General features: G+C 39.6%; 1 protein-coding gene across 13 annotated transcripts in view; it reads left to right on the top strand.

Annotated features, from left to right (window-relative positions):
* Nucleotides 1-12,952, top strand: part of TNIK (TRAF2 and NCK interacting kinase) — a 299,369-nt gene that overhangs the window by 185,724 nt on the left and 100,693 nt on the right. For all 13 annotated transcript variants that reach the window (XM_034782240.1, XM_034782236.1, XM_034782229.1 and 10 more), the window contains exons 5-7: nt 3,563-3,673; nt 7,534-7,624; nt 9,117-9,247. In XM_034782240.1, coding sequence (XP_034638131.1) covers nt 3,563-3,673; nt 7,534-7,624; nt 9,117-9,247 — 333 coding nt within the window. The remainder of the gene's footprint in view (nt 1-3,562; nt 3,674-7,533; nt 7,625-9,116; nt 9,248-12,952) is intronic.

Below are 12,952 nucleotides of genomic sequence, written 5' to 3'. Positions count from 1 at the left end.
CCTGCCTTTAATTTTAGTTACGAGTAATAAAAATTTAGTCAGCATTTCGGGTTTAGTATCTTCCCCCACCCCTCAGTATCTCCAGCATTTAACAATCTTGGTAATGATACAAGCAGTTATTAGGCTAACTGCTCTATTAGTTTTGCATCTACAGGCAATATTACACAGATTAGAAGGCACGTGATGCAAGTACATTTGAAGATCTCCAAGCACTGTGCAAATATGAGGGAATGAATCCTGATAACCAATCCTGTCGCATACTATCAGGTTTATCACCATTTTATAGATGAGGAAGTTGAGACTCAGGAAGTGTGTTGAAGAGCTGGGGTTGGAACTCATATCTTTTGATTCCCAGCCCATTGCTTTAGCCACAAGACTATCCTTCCCTTTGTAGTAGTCAATTAGAAAACACGGCAGGGACCATGACTCCTGGACACAATTACCAGCTTTTTCCCACCAACTTGTATGATGACCCCGAGCAAATCACTTAACTGCTCTGTTCTTGTATGTATAAAATGAAGGTATTGGCATTATGACACAAATGTTGTGATACATAATGTCTGTAAATTGCTGTACATGTGCAAAACACTGTTCTGGCTAGTCAGTGGAGAAGGTGAAGATAAAGCTCAATACAGCCCGTGGCCAACTTCACTGAATAATTTCTCACAGCAAAGCTATATTTTTGCAGTACTCTGTGAATTTAAAACACAAACAGGCAATTCAAAATGTTATGGAAGAACAATTTCACTTCACATATTTTGTCCATCTCTATTTGTAGCAATTGCTTAGTTCTTTATCCCTTCAGTACAAAGCCTTCACAAGAAATGCTGTTCTTTGAGTCAGAGGTCCATTATCCTTCTACTGCAGGCTGAGATACATTGACAATGTTGTTCACTGGCTACTTCCCCTTCTCTTAAAGAATTAATGGCACAGCTTATTCAAAATGCCTCACAGTTAGCAACAAATGTTCATTGTTAAGCCCCGTTGGACCCCTGCCCAACTGGACCTGTGTGCTGCTGGTATTGCCAGTACTGTAATAATATCTGCGGTTGCTGGATATTCTCTTACACACGTTATGGGATTGTATGTCTCTTAGTATTTTTGAAAAGCTGAGTTGGGCATTAAACTCTCCTGGGACTCTCATCTTTTTTTATTTGGAGACTTCACAATTATTCAGGGGTTACATGAGGCAAGTGGCTACTTGATGTACTTATTGCTACAAAATCTTTGCCAGATTTAAATCAAGGACAGAAGTGTAGGACTGAGTGAGCTAGCTGGACTACAGAGATGATAATTCAAATTAATGGATAAAGTGGATACTTGTAATGATGTTTGGTCCTTCTTTTTAATATTTTGTGATTGCAATATATAGTGTAATGGTACCTTCATTTTTCATTGCTTTCTAGTTATGAGCAATATACACATATAGGTACAATGTGTGTCTGTCAGTCCTGATGGAGAAGACAGTGATTCCCAACCTTTTTTTCCTGCCTGGGACTCAAAATTCACCCTGTTTCTTGCTACAACTCACCCATCCTTTAGCCGGAGGCAAAATTGTGGGTTTGGAGTCACAGTAGGAACTTGCAAATGGATTTATTTGGGAGGGCGCTGGATGAATGTGCGGATTGAGAGGGATGTTCTGGAACACGAGTGAGAGATGATGGCACGGTAATGTTAGGAGTTGGGGGTCTGAATGGGGGTATAAGGAATCTCTCTCACACACATCAACCACCCTCAACCTCCATGACAGCAGCATGCAATGTAATGAAACCCTTACAGTAAGTTTTATTTCTTGTATGTGTATATCAAACTCGTTATATTTAGCTACCAACCTATCTATCTAAAGATTTTCTATAGTCCTCATCACTATAGTATCCTAAGTGCTTATTTTGTAATACATGTGCAGATATTGCAATTCCCATGTACAGTATCAATCAGTTAAGAGGGGAAAGAGAAAGGGAAGAATTTCTTTCTAGCGCAGAGTTACATTATTCCATTTTATGGGGAGCAATTAGTAATCAATTATTTTGTTTTCTGGGTTGTGAAGCTGTTGACCAGGTCAGTGTTTGGTGTTTTGATCCTTGTTCTCATCATTTAGCAGGGGAAAGTTGTAATCTCTGTGGATGCGCTAATTACCTGTGTGGTCACATGACTGATTTAGCCAATCATAAGTTCATTTCTTAAGTCCACTTTTATAATGTAAAAGTAACTTTTATTTCTTAGGGACATGCAAAGAATTTATCAGCCTTCATCTGGAACAGAACTGAGAAACTAATGATTCTAGAAGTTACCAAAACTAGATATGGAAAGGACGTACTAGGTCAAGATGGTCTTTCTTCCCACTAGTACAGCATTGTTCCCGATGTTCTATTCAAGTATCTTATCTGAACTGAAGATTATAATAGTGTTTGGTCTTTGTTTTATGACTCTGCCAATAGGATTGTCCCTTTAACTGAATCATCCAAGCAGTTGGGGGGCAACTAACCCTTTTATTGTCTTTTTTTTCCACCCCTTTCTCTTTTCAGCTTTCAGTTTTTAGTAAAGTCATGTCAATTGCTTTGAAAACGTGAAATATTGTCTAAGCCCTAAGTAATAAGCCAAATTATTTTAGCAAAATTAAAATCATATATTTAAGAAGTGCAAACCAATCTACGGACTGGGAAATTTTCTTTTGTGATCATTCATGTTATGTGGTGTGTGTTTATATTGGGTCCAGTCCTGCATTCTTTATGTGCATAAAATTTCCTTGGAAAACAGTAGGAGTTTGGTGGGTGCATGGACTGCAGGATCAGACCCAGTGTGCTGGTCTTGTCTCTCTTATTTCATGGCTGATCAGTTTTGGGTCTGGGCCTCAATAAGATCTTCAGGTTTATGCCCTCTGTTTGGATTTTTATATTTACTGTTAAAACAAATTAAACAGGGGAAGAGTGGGAAAAAATATGTCCAGTCTGATTTGAAACAACTCTAGTGAACCACTCCCCTTGGCAGACTGTTCCACAGAATAACCAACTTTACCCATTAAGAAATGTTTTCTGATATGGAAGGAAGCAGAGAACAGCCCCCCAGCATAAAGGAGTGAAAACTTAAGTAGATCATTAGAAATGGAATTATAGGAAGAAAACTTCTCCCAGATTTAATGGTGTCTGCACAGATTTATTTTCAAGAGACTGACTCTGGGGCACCTCTATATATCCTATTTGCATTGATATGGAACGAGGCCCTGTAGTGAGAATATAGAATACACAGCAATGGGATTGGTGACTTCAAGATTTCTAAATTTTTTCCCCATTTTTTTCAGTAATAAAAGTTACTTCAATTTCTTGTTCTGATGCCTCTTGAAGGAAAACAGGCTTCCCAAGCAGTGCAAAAAATTCTTTTTAAACAAATAAACTCTTGCAACTTAAAAGAAAAGAAACTCAAAATTATTCAATGATCACTTTCTGTTGCAGTGAAATTGCATCATAAATACCTTGCCAACTGCAATGTACTACATTTGGTTATTACAACCCAGAGGCTGCTTTCAAGTTTAATTACAATCATTGTTCTTTGTTTCCTTTGCCAGCTGGTGATGGAGTTCTGTGGTGCTGGCTCTGTCACTGACCTGATCAAGAACACAAAAGGGAACACTTTGAAGGAGGAGTGGATTGCGTACATCTGCAGGGAGATTTTACGGGTATGTGTCCAAAATGAGCTACTGTAGTTCTAAATGTCATTCACCAAATGCAATGTTTGAGGGTTGGCTTTTTACACTTAAAAAAGAGGTAAAGCTTGTGAGATGGCACTTGAGGCTGTATGGCTAATATGCTGGCATAAGCTAATGGTTCTTAGGTGCCTGTAGGTGTGAATGATTCATGTACTTGTCTGATGCATAATAAATAACTCCCAGTTAATGTACCCTAGCTTTGTTAGTTTCTCGACTTTTAACTCTATTTTTCCTTCAACAAAAATGTAATTCCCATTAATAATAAATAAGTACAAAAATGTATTTAAGCTAGAATCCCATTTTCAATTAACAGAAAGGGAAGGCCTAATACAGTCTGCAGAAGGAATCAGTGTTTTAAAAAGACATTTTATTAACTGCCAACTCAAATAGCACATTTTTATTTTTCGGTTTGCCTGGTGTCACTGGCTTGAGTGAGGATGTTGGAACTTTTATACCCATGAGATAAGGGTGTGATTGGAATGGCTTACACTCGGGAGTGCCAGTGTTCCGTAGCACTGCGTTGCTGCCTTCTGTAAATGATGCACTTCCATATGATGTCCATGTCATTCAGGTAGCCAGTCTACATGATCATAATAGTATGACCTTAACATCTATGAATGTAAGAAATAAGTTTTGTGTTTAAGTCCATCATATACATGGTGTGGGAACCCCGTACAGAATAGATTTCAAGAAACAGCCACCATTTGAATGAGTCCCAAAAAACTGGCCGAGGAAGGAAGCGAGTGCTCAAACATGCACAAGGAAGGATATAAAATGCTCACCAAGTTCCAGTTGCTGTCCAGTGGTGACTAAGCATTTGTTTATTTACAATACATGCCACCATCCGCACCATCCCCCGCAATTTGATGAGCAAAATAACAAGCATTGTAGTTAATCAGCTGTTGTAGTGACATTTCCTTCAGTCTCAAGAAACCACAGTTACACAGGCTTAGTTTAAATTTATGAACTGGAAAGCCTATTTTGCAAAATAGCCCTACCACTGAGTCAGAACCTAACCACTGGGTCATGATCCAGAGTCACCATCAGGTGTCAAACCTCAACATTTGGCCATGCAATGTGTAGTTGCAGTGGGGACCTTTGGAATGTCCCTTGCATCCGTGCGTGATGTCGCCTGTATCACCTCCTGTGGGTCATCTGCTTCTCACTGGGTCTTCCTTGGCTTGGCTCTCCAACCAAGTCACATAAAGGTCAAACCCTTTCTGGGGTAACTGAAAGGTCCAATTGAAAATCCAAATATCTGAATAATTCTTCTGTCCCCTTGGGGTACTGAAGTCTTCTACTTCCACTTACAAACCCTGCCTCAAGGCTCTCTCCCACAGGATCCTACTCTGTTCCCTGTGGGTTTCTTCCACCCATTGTAGGCCCTAACTCAGCCCCCCCCCCCAGCTTCCAGGAGCCTTCACTGCTCCCTGTGGGATTACCTCCATAGGAGAGTCTTGCCTCCTCTTCAATCCCTAAGGCCTACTACCCTAGGCTCTTCCCAGAAAGAAAGAGGGCACTTCCTGCCTTCTCTCTCCTGAGTCTTCTCCCCTCAACTGAGCTCAGCGCTGTTTAAGTAATCCTCTGCAGGTGGCTTCAGTCTCCATTACACCCAGCTGGGATCACTAATTGCCCCTATGTTAACAGATCAGGGGTGAGGCTGAGAGGTAACTCCTAGGCCATGGGCCAGGCTGAGCCCAGCTTGCCTTGAAAAGCCAGCCAGCCTGTGACAGTGGTCTGCTCTTTCTAGAGAGGAGAGGAGAGTCATTGCATGACCTGTGACACAAAGGGATGGGGGTGGGGGGTGGGGGGAGAGAACCTGATCCAAAAAAGGGATTTTTCTCTATCCTTGTACATACGCTTAAGAAGGCAAGAAGGAACTGTTGGGACACTTCTAGTTCTTTGTCTCTCCTCTCTCCCAACCAGAAGCACTTCTGAAAAGAATGTTACTGTGCCAGCTTTTTCTTTCTTTCTTTATATTGTGGTAGTGCCATTGTGCTAGATGCTGTACAAATACAGAACAAAAAGATAGTCACTGCCCCAAAGAGCTTACAATCTAAGTAATCGCTTATAGTATCCCCATTCTTCTTTCAGGATCCTCCTATCCTTCCTTCAGAAAACAGGTTTCCCTTTAATTATTAAAAAAAAATGTGGTGGCGATAGTGCTTTTCATCCCATCTTTAAATAAACCCGTAGGTTTAAAGTACGGGGTGGGGATGGGCAGAAGGTCCAAAACCCGGATCTAGTTCTACAAACCACAGAGGAGTTTGAGAGATTGGTAATATTGAAAGATGCCATTCTCAAGTGTTTAACATTTTGTTACTCTTTTGTGCTTTGTAACACAATTCAAGACACAAAATACAAAGGAAAGCTGGCTTGTTACATATTTATACACTGTACAGCAAAGGAAACTTTGGTCCATATACAATATATTTATATTTAAAGTCTTCCAGGTATATTTTTAAAGATACAAGTATGCATTTATGTGGCTAGTGAAAAATCAACATAGTGTCTTGTTAGACAAATTTTCTAGCCTGTCCAAGGCGGTAGTCATTTTCTGTTAGGGAATACAGCTAATAGTAGTCCTTGTAGTTCTTTAATTAATTAGCCATTAAAATAATTCCAGGCCTATAGAAGTAAATTATTCATAGGACATTTAGATGCATTTCAAATTAGTTCATTCTGATCACTGATAGTAAAGGGGTGGCATGTAGAAGTATATGATCCTATACTGAAAATGCTATATAACATTGCGAGTCATTAATGGTGCTTAGCGTGTCACTATAATCAATGGGAACTCATAAATATTATTTAAGATTGAAGGTTTGATGTGATTTTATAACACCTAGGGCTTGAGCGTACATAGCTGAATGGAAGCTTTGCCATTTCCTAGGATCAAACAGTTAGAGACTAAAACTGGAATAATTCAGTTAAGAATTGGAATGCAAGATGGCTTCTAGATCTCTGTAGAAATTGTTCTCTGTAGTAGTCCCAAAGTAACAAGCATAAAATGACTAATAACTGCCAGTAGTGATAGCGGAAATTATTTTCTTTTTAAAAAATGAATATTTAATATGAAATGAAAACCAATACAAAATTAGTTTTTTAAAGTAATCCATATTGTACCAGACTAGCAATATAGGTGGCTATTACTTTTACACCCTGAAATAGTAAAACACATGAAATAAAAATGCATGTTGCACAAAGAAATTAATGAACTAATAAAAAGGCACAATGGAAAGCTAGTTTACCTCTAGCCTTCAAAAGAGACGTTTAATTTGAGCTATGTTTCTATTAGAGAGATGTGCAACTTCTAGTATTTGTATTTTTAATAGAGGTTTTTAATGCATGTGAATACTATTTATTGGGCCAATATAACATGAGATCTGGTATTTCAGTTCCTGGTTGATATAAATACAGAGAGAAGACCAAATTTTCTGTTTCAGCTACTCAAATGGCTCCCTAGGGCAAAAAAAAGCACATGAAAAAACATTACTATAGATACTGAGGTATTCAGGTTAATATTGGTTCGTGAAGTAACTGAATGCTCAGTCCTAAATCCTTATCGAATTTACAGTTCTGTTCACTCACCATATAAAGCACCGACTTCCATGAATACAGTTAAGTGGGTGTTTCTACTCATGCCATCCCAATGTGGAATGTAGGACATTTTGTACACATGACAAAGTGTTTTGAGGTGATTTAATTCCAACACAAATCTCCCATTTACGGTGAATAATTAGTGTGCTGGTGGCAAGGGGGAAGTGGTATAAAATAATACTCTTTGAATTTGGTTTCTACTGACCTTGCTTATCCACTGAATTTTCTAGGGTTTGAGTCATCTACACCAGCATAAAGTAATTCATCGAGACATCAAGGGGCAGAATGTATTGCTGACAGAAAATGCAGAAGTTAAACTAGGTAAGAATGGTGTAGAACTTGAGGCAAATGTAAGGAAAGTGTGGTATGAGGTTGGCTGGGAAGATGAAATGAAACTGGTAGGGAGTGAGTAATTGACTTACCTATTCTGTCCCCATTTCCAAAGAAGGCATCTTCTGGGATTATTGTTTTGTGCTGGACTCATTAAAATGGACTTGGATTTGACTAAATACCATGCACTAAATTATCATCAGATGATAGCTGACATCCAAATGTAAAAAAATTTACATGCACTGACATTTGCTCAGTTCCACCATCACATTTTTACCTGTATGTGGATTTACACATTCATGATCATTTCTGCATATTGACCTCATCTCTGCATGTTGAAAATTTGTTAATGTATATTTCTACCCTGACCCTATTAGATGCCCTTGAGATTTAAATAGAAGATTCCATCTCAATTGCATGTTGGTGCACTGAACAATCAAAATCACAGTCTTACACTCTAATCATTGCACTGTGGTGGTCTTGTTGGTGTCGTGATCAATACACTTGAGAGAACCTCAGTCAGAGGAATTATTCTGCATTCCATTTCCAGTGTCACAGGTACCATCACTGCTCACCACCCTCCCCACAACACAAAAGTGAAGAGGAAAATATAGGAGACAGTATACAATTAGTTCACAGAGAGTTTGAGGCTCGGTTGTCCAGCACCAGCATATTAAAGCTGCACAAGAGCAGCTTGAACTTAGAGTACCTCAGGGATCTTACACAAGTGAAAGAATTGGGTGGAGAGTCTCATTCTGTCATGTCCCTTCCCTCCCTTTATACAAGGAAGGGTGGTTCCAGTTCAGGACACAGTCTGGCTCATCCAGCTCTACACAGGGGGAGGTTACCCCTCCAAGGGGAAATTCTCCAGTCATTTTAAGTTACATGGTACAAAGTGAACTTTGAGAACCAGAGAATCTAGCCCAGAATATTTTACCATGGATTAGAAAGATATCACTTGTTGCTTCATTTTGCAGCTCCACATTTTACATTTCCCTATGATCCTTTGTCCTTAGCCTTCAGTTCCCTATGCCTGTTGTATTTATGCCATTTCCAGGATGAGTATTTCCAGAAAATGGAGCTTTTAAAAATATGTGGCTTTCCTTGACACACATGGAATAGGACAGAACAAAGGCTCTGGTTTGTTTCTGTTCCTAACCCTCTTCTCCATTAGTACGTGGAGTCATGATCTCTCCTTACTAAACTCTAGTAATGAAGAGCCTGTGCATTGTTCCCAACAATACAAAGAGATCAGATGGCCAAATCCATCCCTGCTAGGACTCCATTGAACTCAGGGGAGTTCAATGGGGCGGGGGGTGCCTTTGGCCCAATACATCTTTTTTTCTGAAGACTGAGAAAAGTCAGTCTGTTTGAATTTAACATGACTTTATTATTTTCCATCTTCATATGTTCCAACTGAAAAATATCATTCAGTTTTGTCTCTGCCTTACTTATGATCATATGGTATCTTTTTTATACACAGTGGATTTCGGTGTCAGTGCTCAGCTCGACAGAACAGTGGGTAGAAGAAACACCTTCATTGGAACTCCTTATTGGATGGCTCCTGAAGTCATTGCCTGTGATGAAAATCCTGATGCCACTTATGACTTCAAGGTACCCAATCAAGCATCTTCTTGTTTACTTACATGTTGCTACAAATGTAATATTAATGAGGTCTAAAAAATACTCATTAAAGTGTCCGAGTCAGTCAAAGTATTAAAATGAGCAAAGAGACTCAGAAAGAATATCTCTCAGGTTAGACTTTTTTAATCACCATTGTCACTGTTTGAAATTACAATTCTGATCATAAACATATGAAGAGGACACTAGATCTGATCTTAAATGTTATGTTCCAGTCATAAACATTATTAATATTCAGGATTCTGGCAAAGGATTTGGCAGCTTTTAAAATTTGTAAGTGCACAATGAAATGCAGAAAAGTCCTCTCCTGCATTCCGGCAGTCAGATTCCAAGTTGTCAGTCTGTTATTAATATGAATCCTGGTCATGCTGTTTAAGTATTAAAGATTACTGCAAAAGGTCTTTCTCAATGCTGAATGAGGTATTGGGGGCTTCCTTTGAACTGCTGTGTTGTGCTGTCCAGTGCAGTATATTTAAATTTTATCCTGTCAAGAGAGGAAGAGCTGAAATAATATTTTCAAGTCTGCATGTCTGGCTGGCATTCACACAGAGGTCTTATGGTTGTTGCATGTTCAAAAATTTGTGGGACCGTCCCAGTTATCACTGATCTGTTTTATGTCCTGCTTGGCATTCCAATTTTATTTGAGGCCTGATGACAACATAACATCATGTTAGTGGCTATGACATTGTCATGAGGATGCAATGTTGCCATTGCCCAAGATCATGCCTCAAGTTAATGGCAGAAGCAGGAATAGAAGCCAGGGATCATAACTCCCAGTTCAAACTAGAAATAGATGGAAGATCAAATTGGGACTCCTGTACTCTACTCCTGACTTTAACTGTAGGCAAGTCACTTGGGCCCAAGTCTCCAAAAGTGTCCACTAATTCTGGGTGTCTCATTTTTTAATATTTAGCTTGGGGTGGTCAGGACCTGATTTTCAGAAGTGCTGGTCATCTAGAGCTCCAGTGCATGCTCATCCCCTACGTGGCTCACGCTAGGCTTCCAAAATGAATAGACAGTTTTGAAAAGTTTAAACCTTTCTGTGCATTTGCCCATTCCACATCCCATGAGGGCATTGTGAGAAATCATGTTTGGAAAGTACTGTTAGACACTCTGAGGCAAAAAGAAGAACAGGAGTACTTGTGGCACCTTAGAGACTAACAAATTTATTAGAGCATAAGCTTTCGTGGACTACAGCCCACTTCTTCGGATGCATATAGAATGGAACATATATTGAGGAGATATATATACACACATACAGAGAGCATAAACTCTGAGGCAAGGACCTATAGAAGGCTAGCCGCCTATTAGTGATACAATTTTCCCATGTGACGACGCAAACACTCCACCGTTGTGACACAGCATCACAGCCTTGATCGACGATTACTTTTCCCATGGGGCAAATAAAATATATATGATGGAGGGCCCAAAAAAGTCCCCCAAAAAATCTCGTACATTTCGTCTATTAAAATATGTCAGTCAGCAACTTAACAGATTGTTTCCTTGAGAGCAGCTGTCCAGCTTCAGACTTCAACCTGAGGGTTATTTAAATTGCTAATGATATGCACATGTGCAAATAGTTAATCCTCTTTGGTTAACACTACGACATGCATCTGTTGAAGAGCTGGATAGTCTGTTTTATAGTAGGGATCATTTAGGGAACTTTTTTTATATGTAACCCACACTAGCTACTATATGGTGTATCTCTGCTGCAAGCATTTTAGTTCAGATTACAAAACTTTATGGGCAGTAGTAATGTTTCTTTAGTTAGTACATATAGTGTCTGCCAACTGGTTGACAAATACCTAACCAGATTTAACCAATTAGCGGACACCCCAATCCTCTAGTTGGTTTTCCTTTATGTGTGTGTACATATAGTCTGCACAATACTGCTCCTGAGACATGAACTAAAATCTCCATGGTTCATAGGCTGCAGCTCTACTGAGGGAACCAAGAAGCAGCATCCTCTTGCTAACTCAAAACTCAGTGGTGAGCTTGCCCCAGGTGTTTTGCCCTTTGCACATCTCACAACAGGGAGTGACTGCTGAACGGCATGGATTTGGTTTCATATGTTGGCTCGGGGAAATGTAAATTATACTTCCCTGTGCCCCCGAGGGTATTCATTCCACAAGAGGGCAGGTGGTGCTGCCACCACCCTCTCTCAGGCATTTCCACTCTGGGGGATCAGCTTTACTCTTTGGCCAGCACTTCAAAGGAGTGTCCCAAAAAGAGGTTGCTTGGAGGATTTGCTGAATTGGCATTTCCCCTGGCTTCACTGGCAGTGCTCCTTCCAGCAAGCACAGCTCCTCCCTTGCAAATCCCCACCCAAGAAGACGTTCTGGCTCAGATACCCTGGGGGTTTCCATCCGCTGAATATATGCCCTTAGGCTAGTAAGCTTGTGGTTTATCTGTATGCCTGATTCTTCCTCTTGAGATGCTCTCTGCTCTCTTGCTTGCTAGCACTAGATAGATTCCTTGTTAAATTGCATATTCTAAATACAATTTGGAGAGGTTTACACCCAAAAAGGAGTCAGTCACTGGAAAGAGCACTTGAAATTCCTTGATATTGTTAAAAATCCTGGCTTTATATCTTCATAGCCAGCATTTCTTTCCTCAGAAATCCCTGATGTTTTCCTTCTTCCAAAATAGCTAAGCTACTTAATATGCAGTGGAAGTGTGAGCAGGAGCTGGGATCAGAATTCCCCTATTGTCCTTGAGGATCAAATAGTCTTAGCAGACTAGATGGTTTTGTCTCCGAAGCTGGCATTGGCTGTTTGTGGATAGAAAACAAAAGGCTGATTGCTGCCGATACTTCAAACTGCAGGGTGTTTTCAGAGCTTATTGTAATCTGGTGGCCACTGGATCTGGCTCCAGTCTCAGGTTCACCTCACTACAGCTGATGCTCTAGCTTTGAAGTGAAGAGAAAAATGCAAATGACAATTTTTAAAAAGGATGCAAATCAGATTCTACAGATCCCAAATAAGTATAAAGCCAAATGGCTTGAGATAACAAATATAAAAGACTGGAATTAGTGGGTAAAAAAGGAACCTCCACAGACTTAACCCTTTTGGGGGGGGAAAAACTGCTTCTGATCTCACTGTTTGCTTAGGCAAATTGAGCTTGACTGTATAATGTACAGAAGGATACAACAAATACCTCACAAAAATAAACCACACCACACAAGGTGAATACAGAACCCACATTGTTGAGGTTTGTTTTTTTTCCTAGAGGTTTCTTCTTTTTTGTTGACAGAAATCTTGTCAATATGTGTAGAATCAAAGGAAACAGATTGCTTCCTTTACTAAAATGAGATTATTGCAAATGTATTAGTGTGATTTCTCTTTGCCAGGTGGACTGCGAAGCTTTTCTAATTTAAAAAAAAAATCCAAATCAGTATAAAATGTGTGTTTCTTGCTGTGTTTTTCCTTCCCTTTCAGACCCGCAGAGGTGATAATCCCTTTCTATATCTAGTTAAAATCATTTGGCGTATTGCTTATAATCTTGGGCACCTGAATACCAGAAGGCTACTGAGAAATTGGAAGGAGTTCAGAGAAGAGCAATAATGATGATGAAGGGATTGTAAGAATTGACCCATGTGGAAAGACTGAGATAGTCAATATGCACTGTATAGCTTGAGTGAATAACAACAAAGGAGGACATGACAATCGACAAGAGATT

This window comes from Trachemys scripta, chromosome 9, assembly GCF_013100865.1.
Source record: "Trachemys scripta elegans isolate TJP31775 chromosome 9, CAS_Tse_1.0, whole genome shotgun sequence".
NCBI classification, from domain to species: Eukaryota; Metazoa; Chordata; order Testudines; family Emydidae; genus Trachemys; species Trachemys scripta.
Note: the sequence above shows the minus strand (reverse complement) of the source record. Positions and strands in the feature narration are given on the sequence as shown.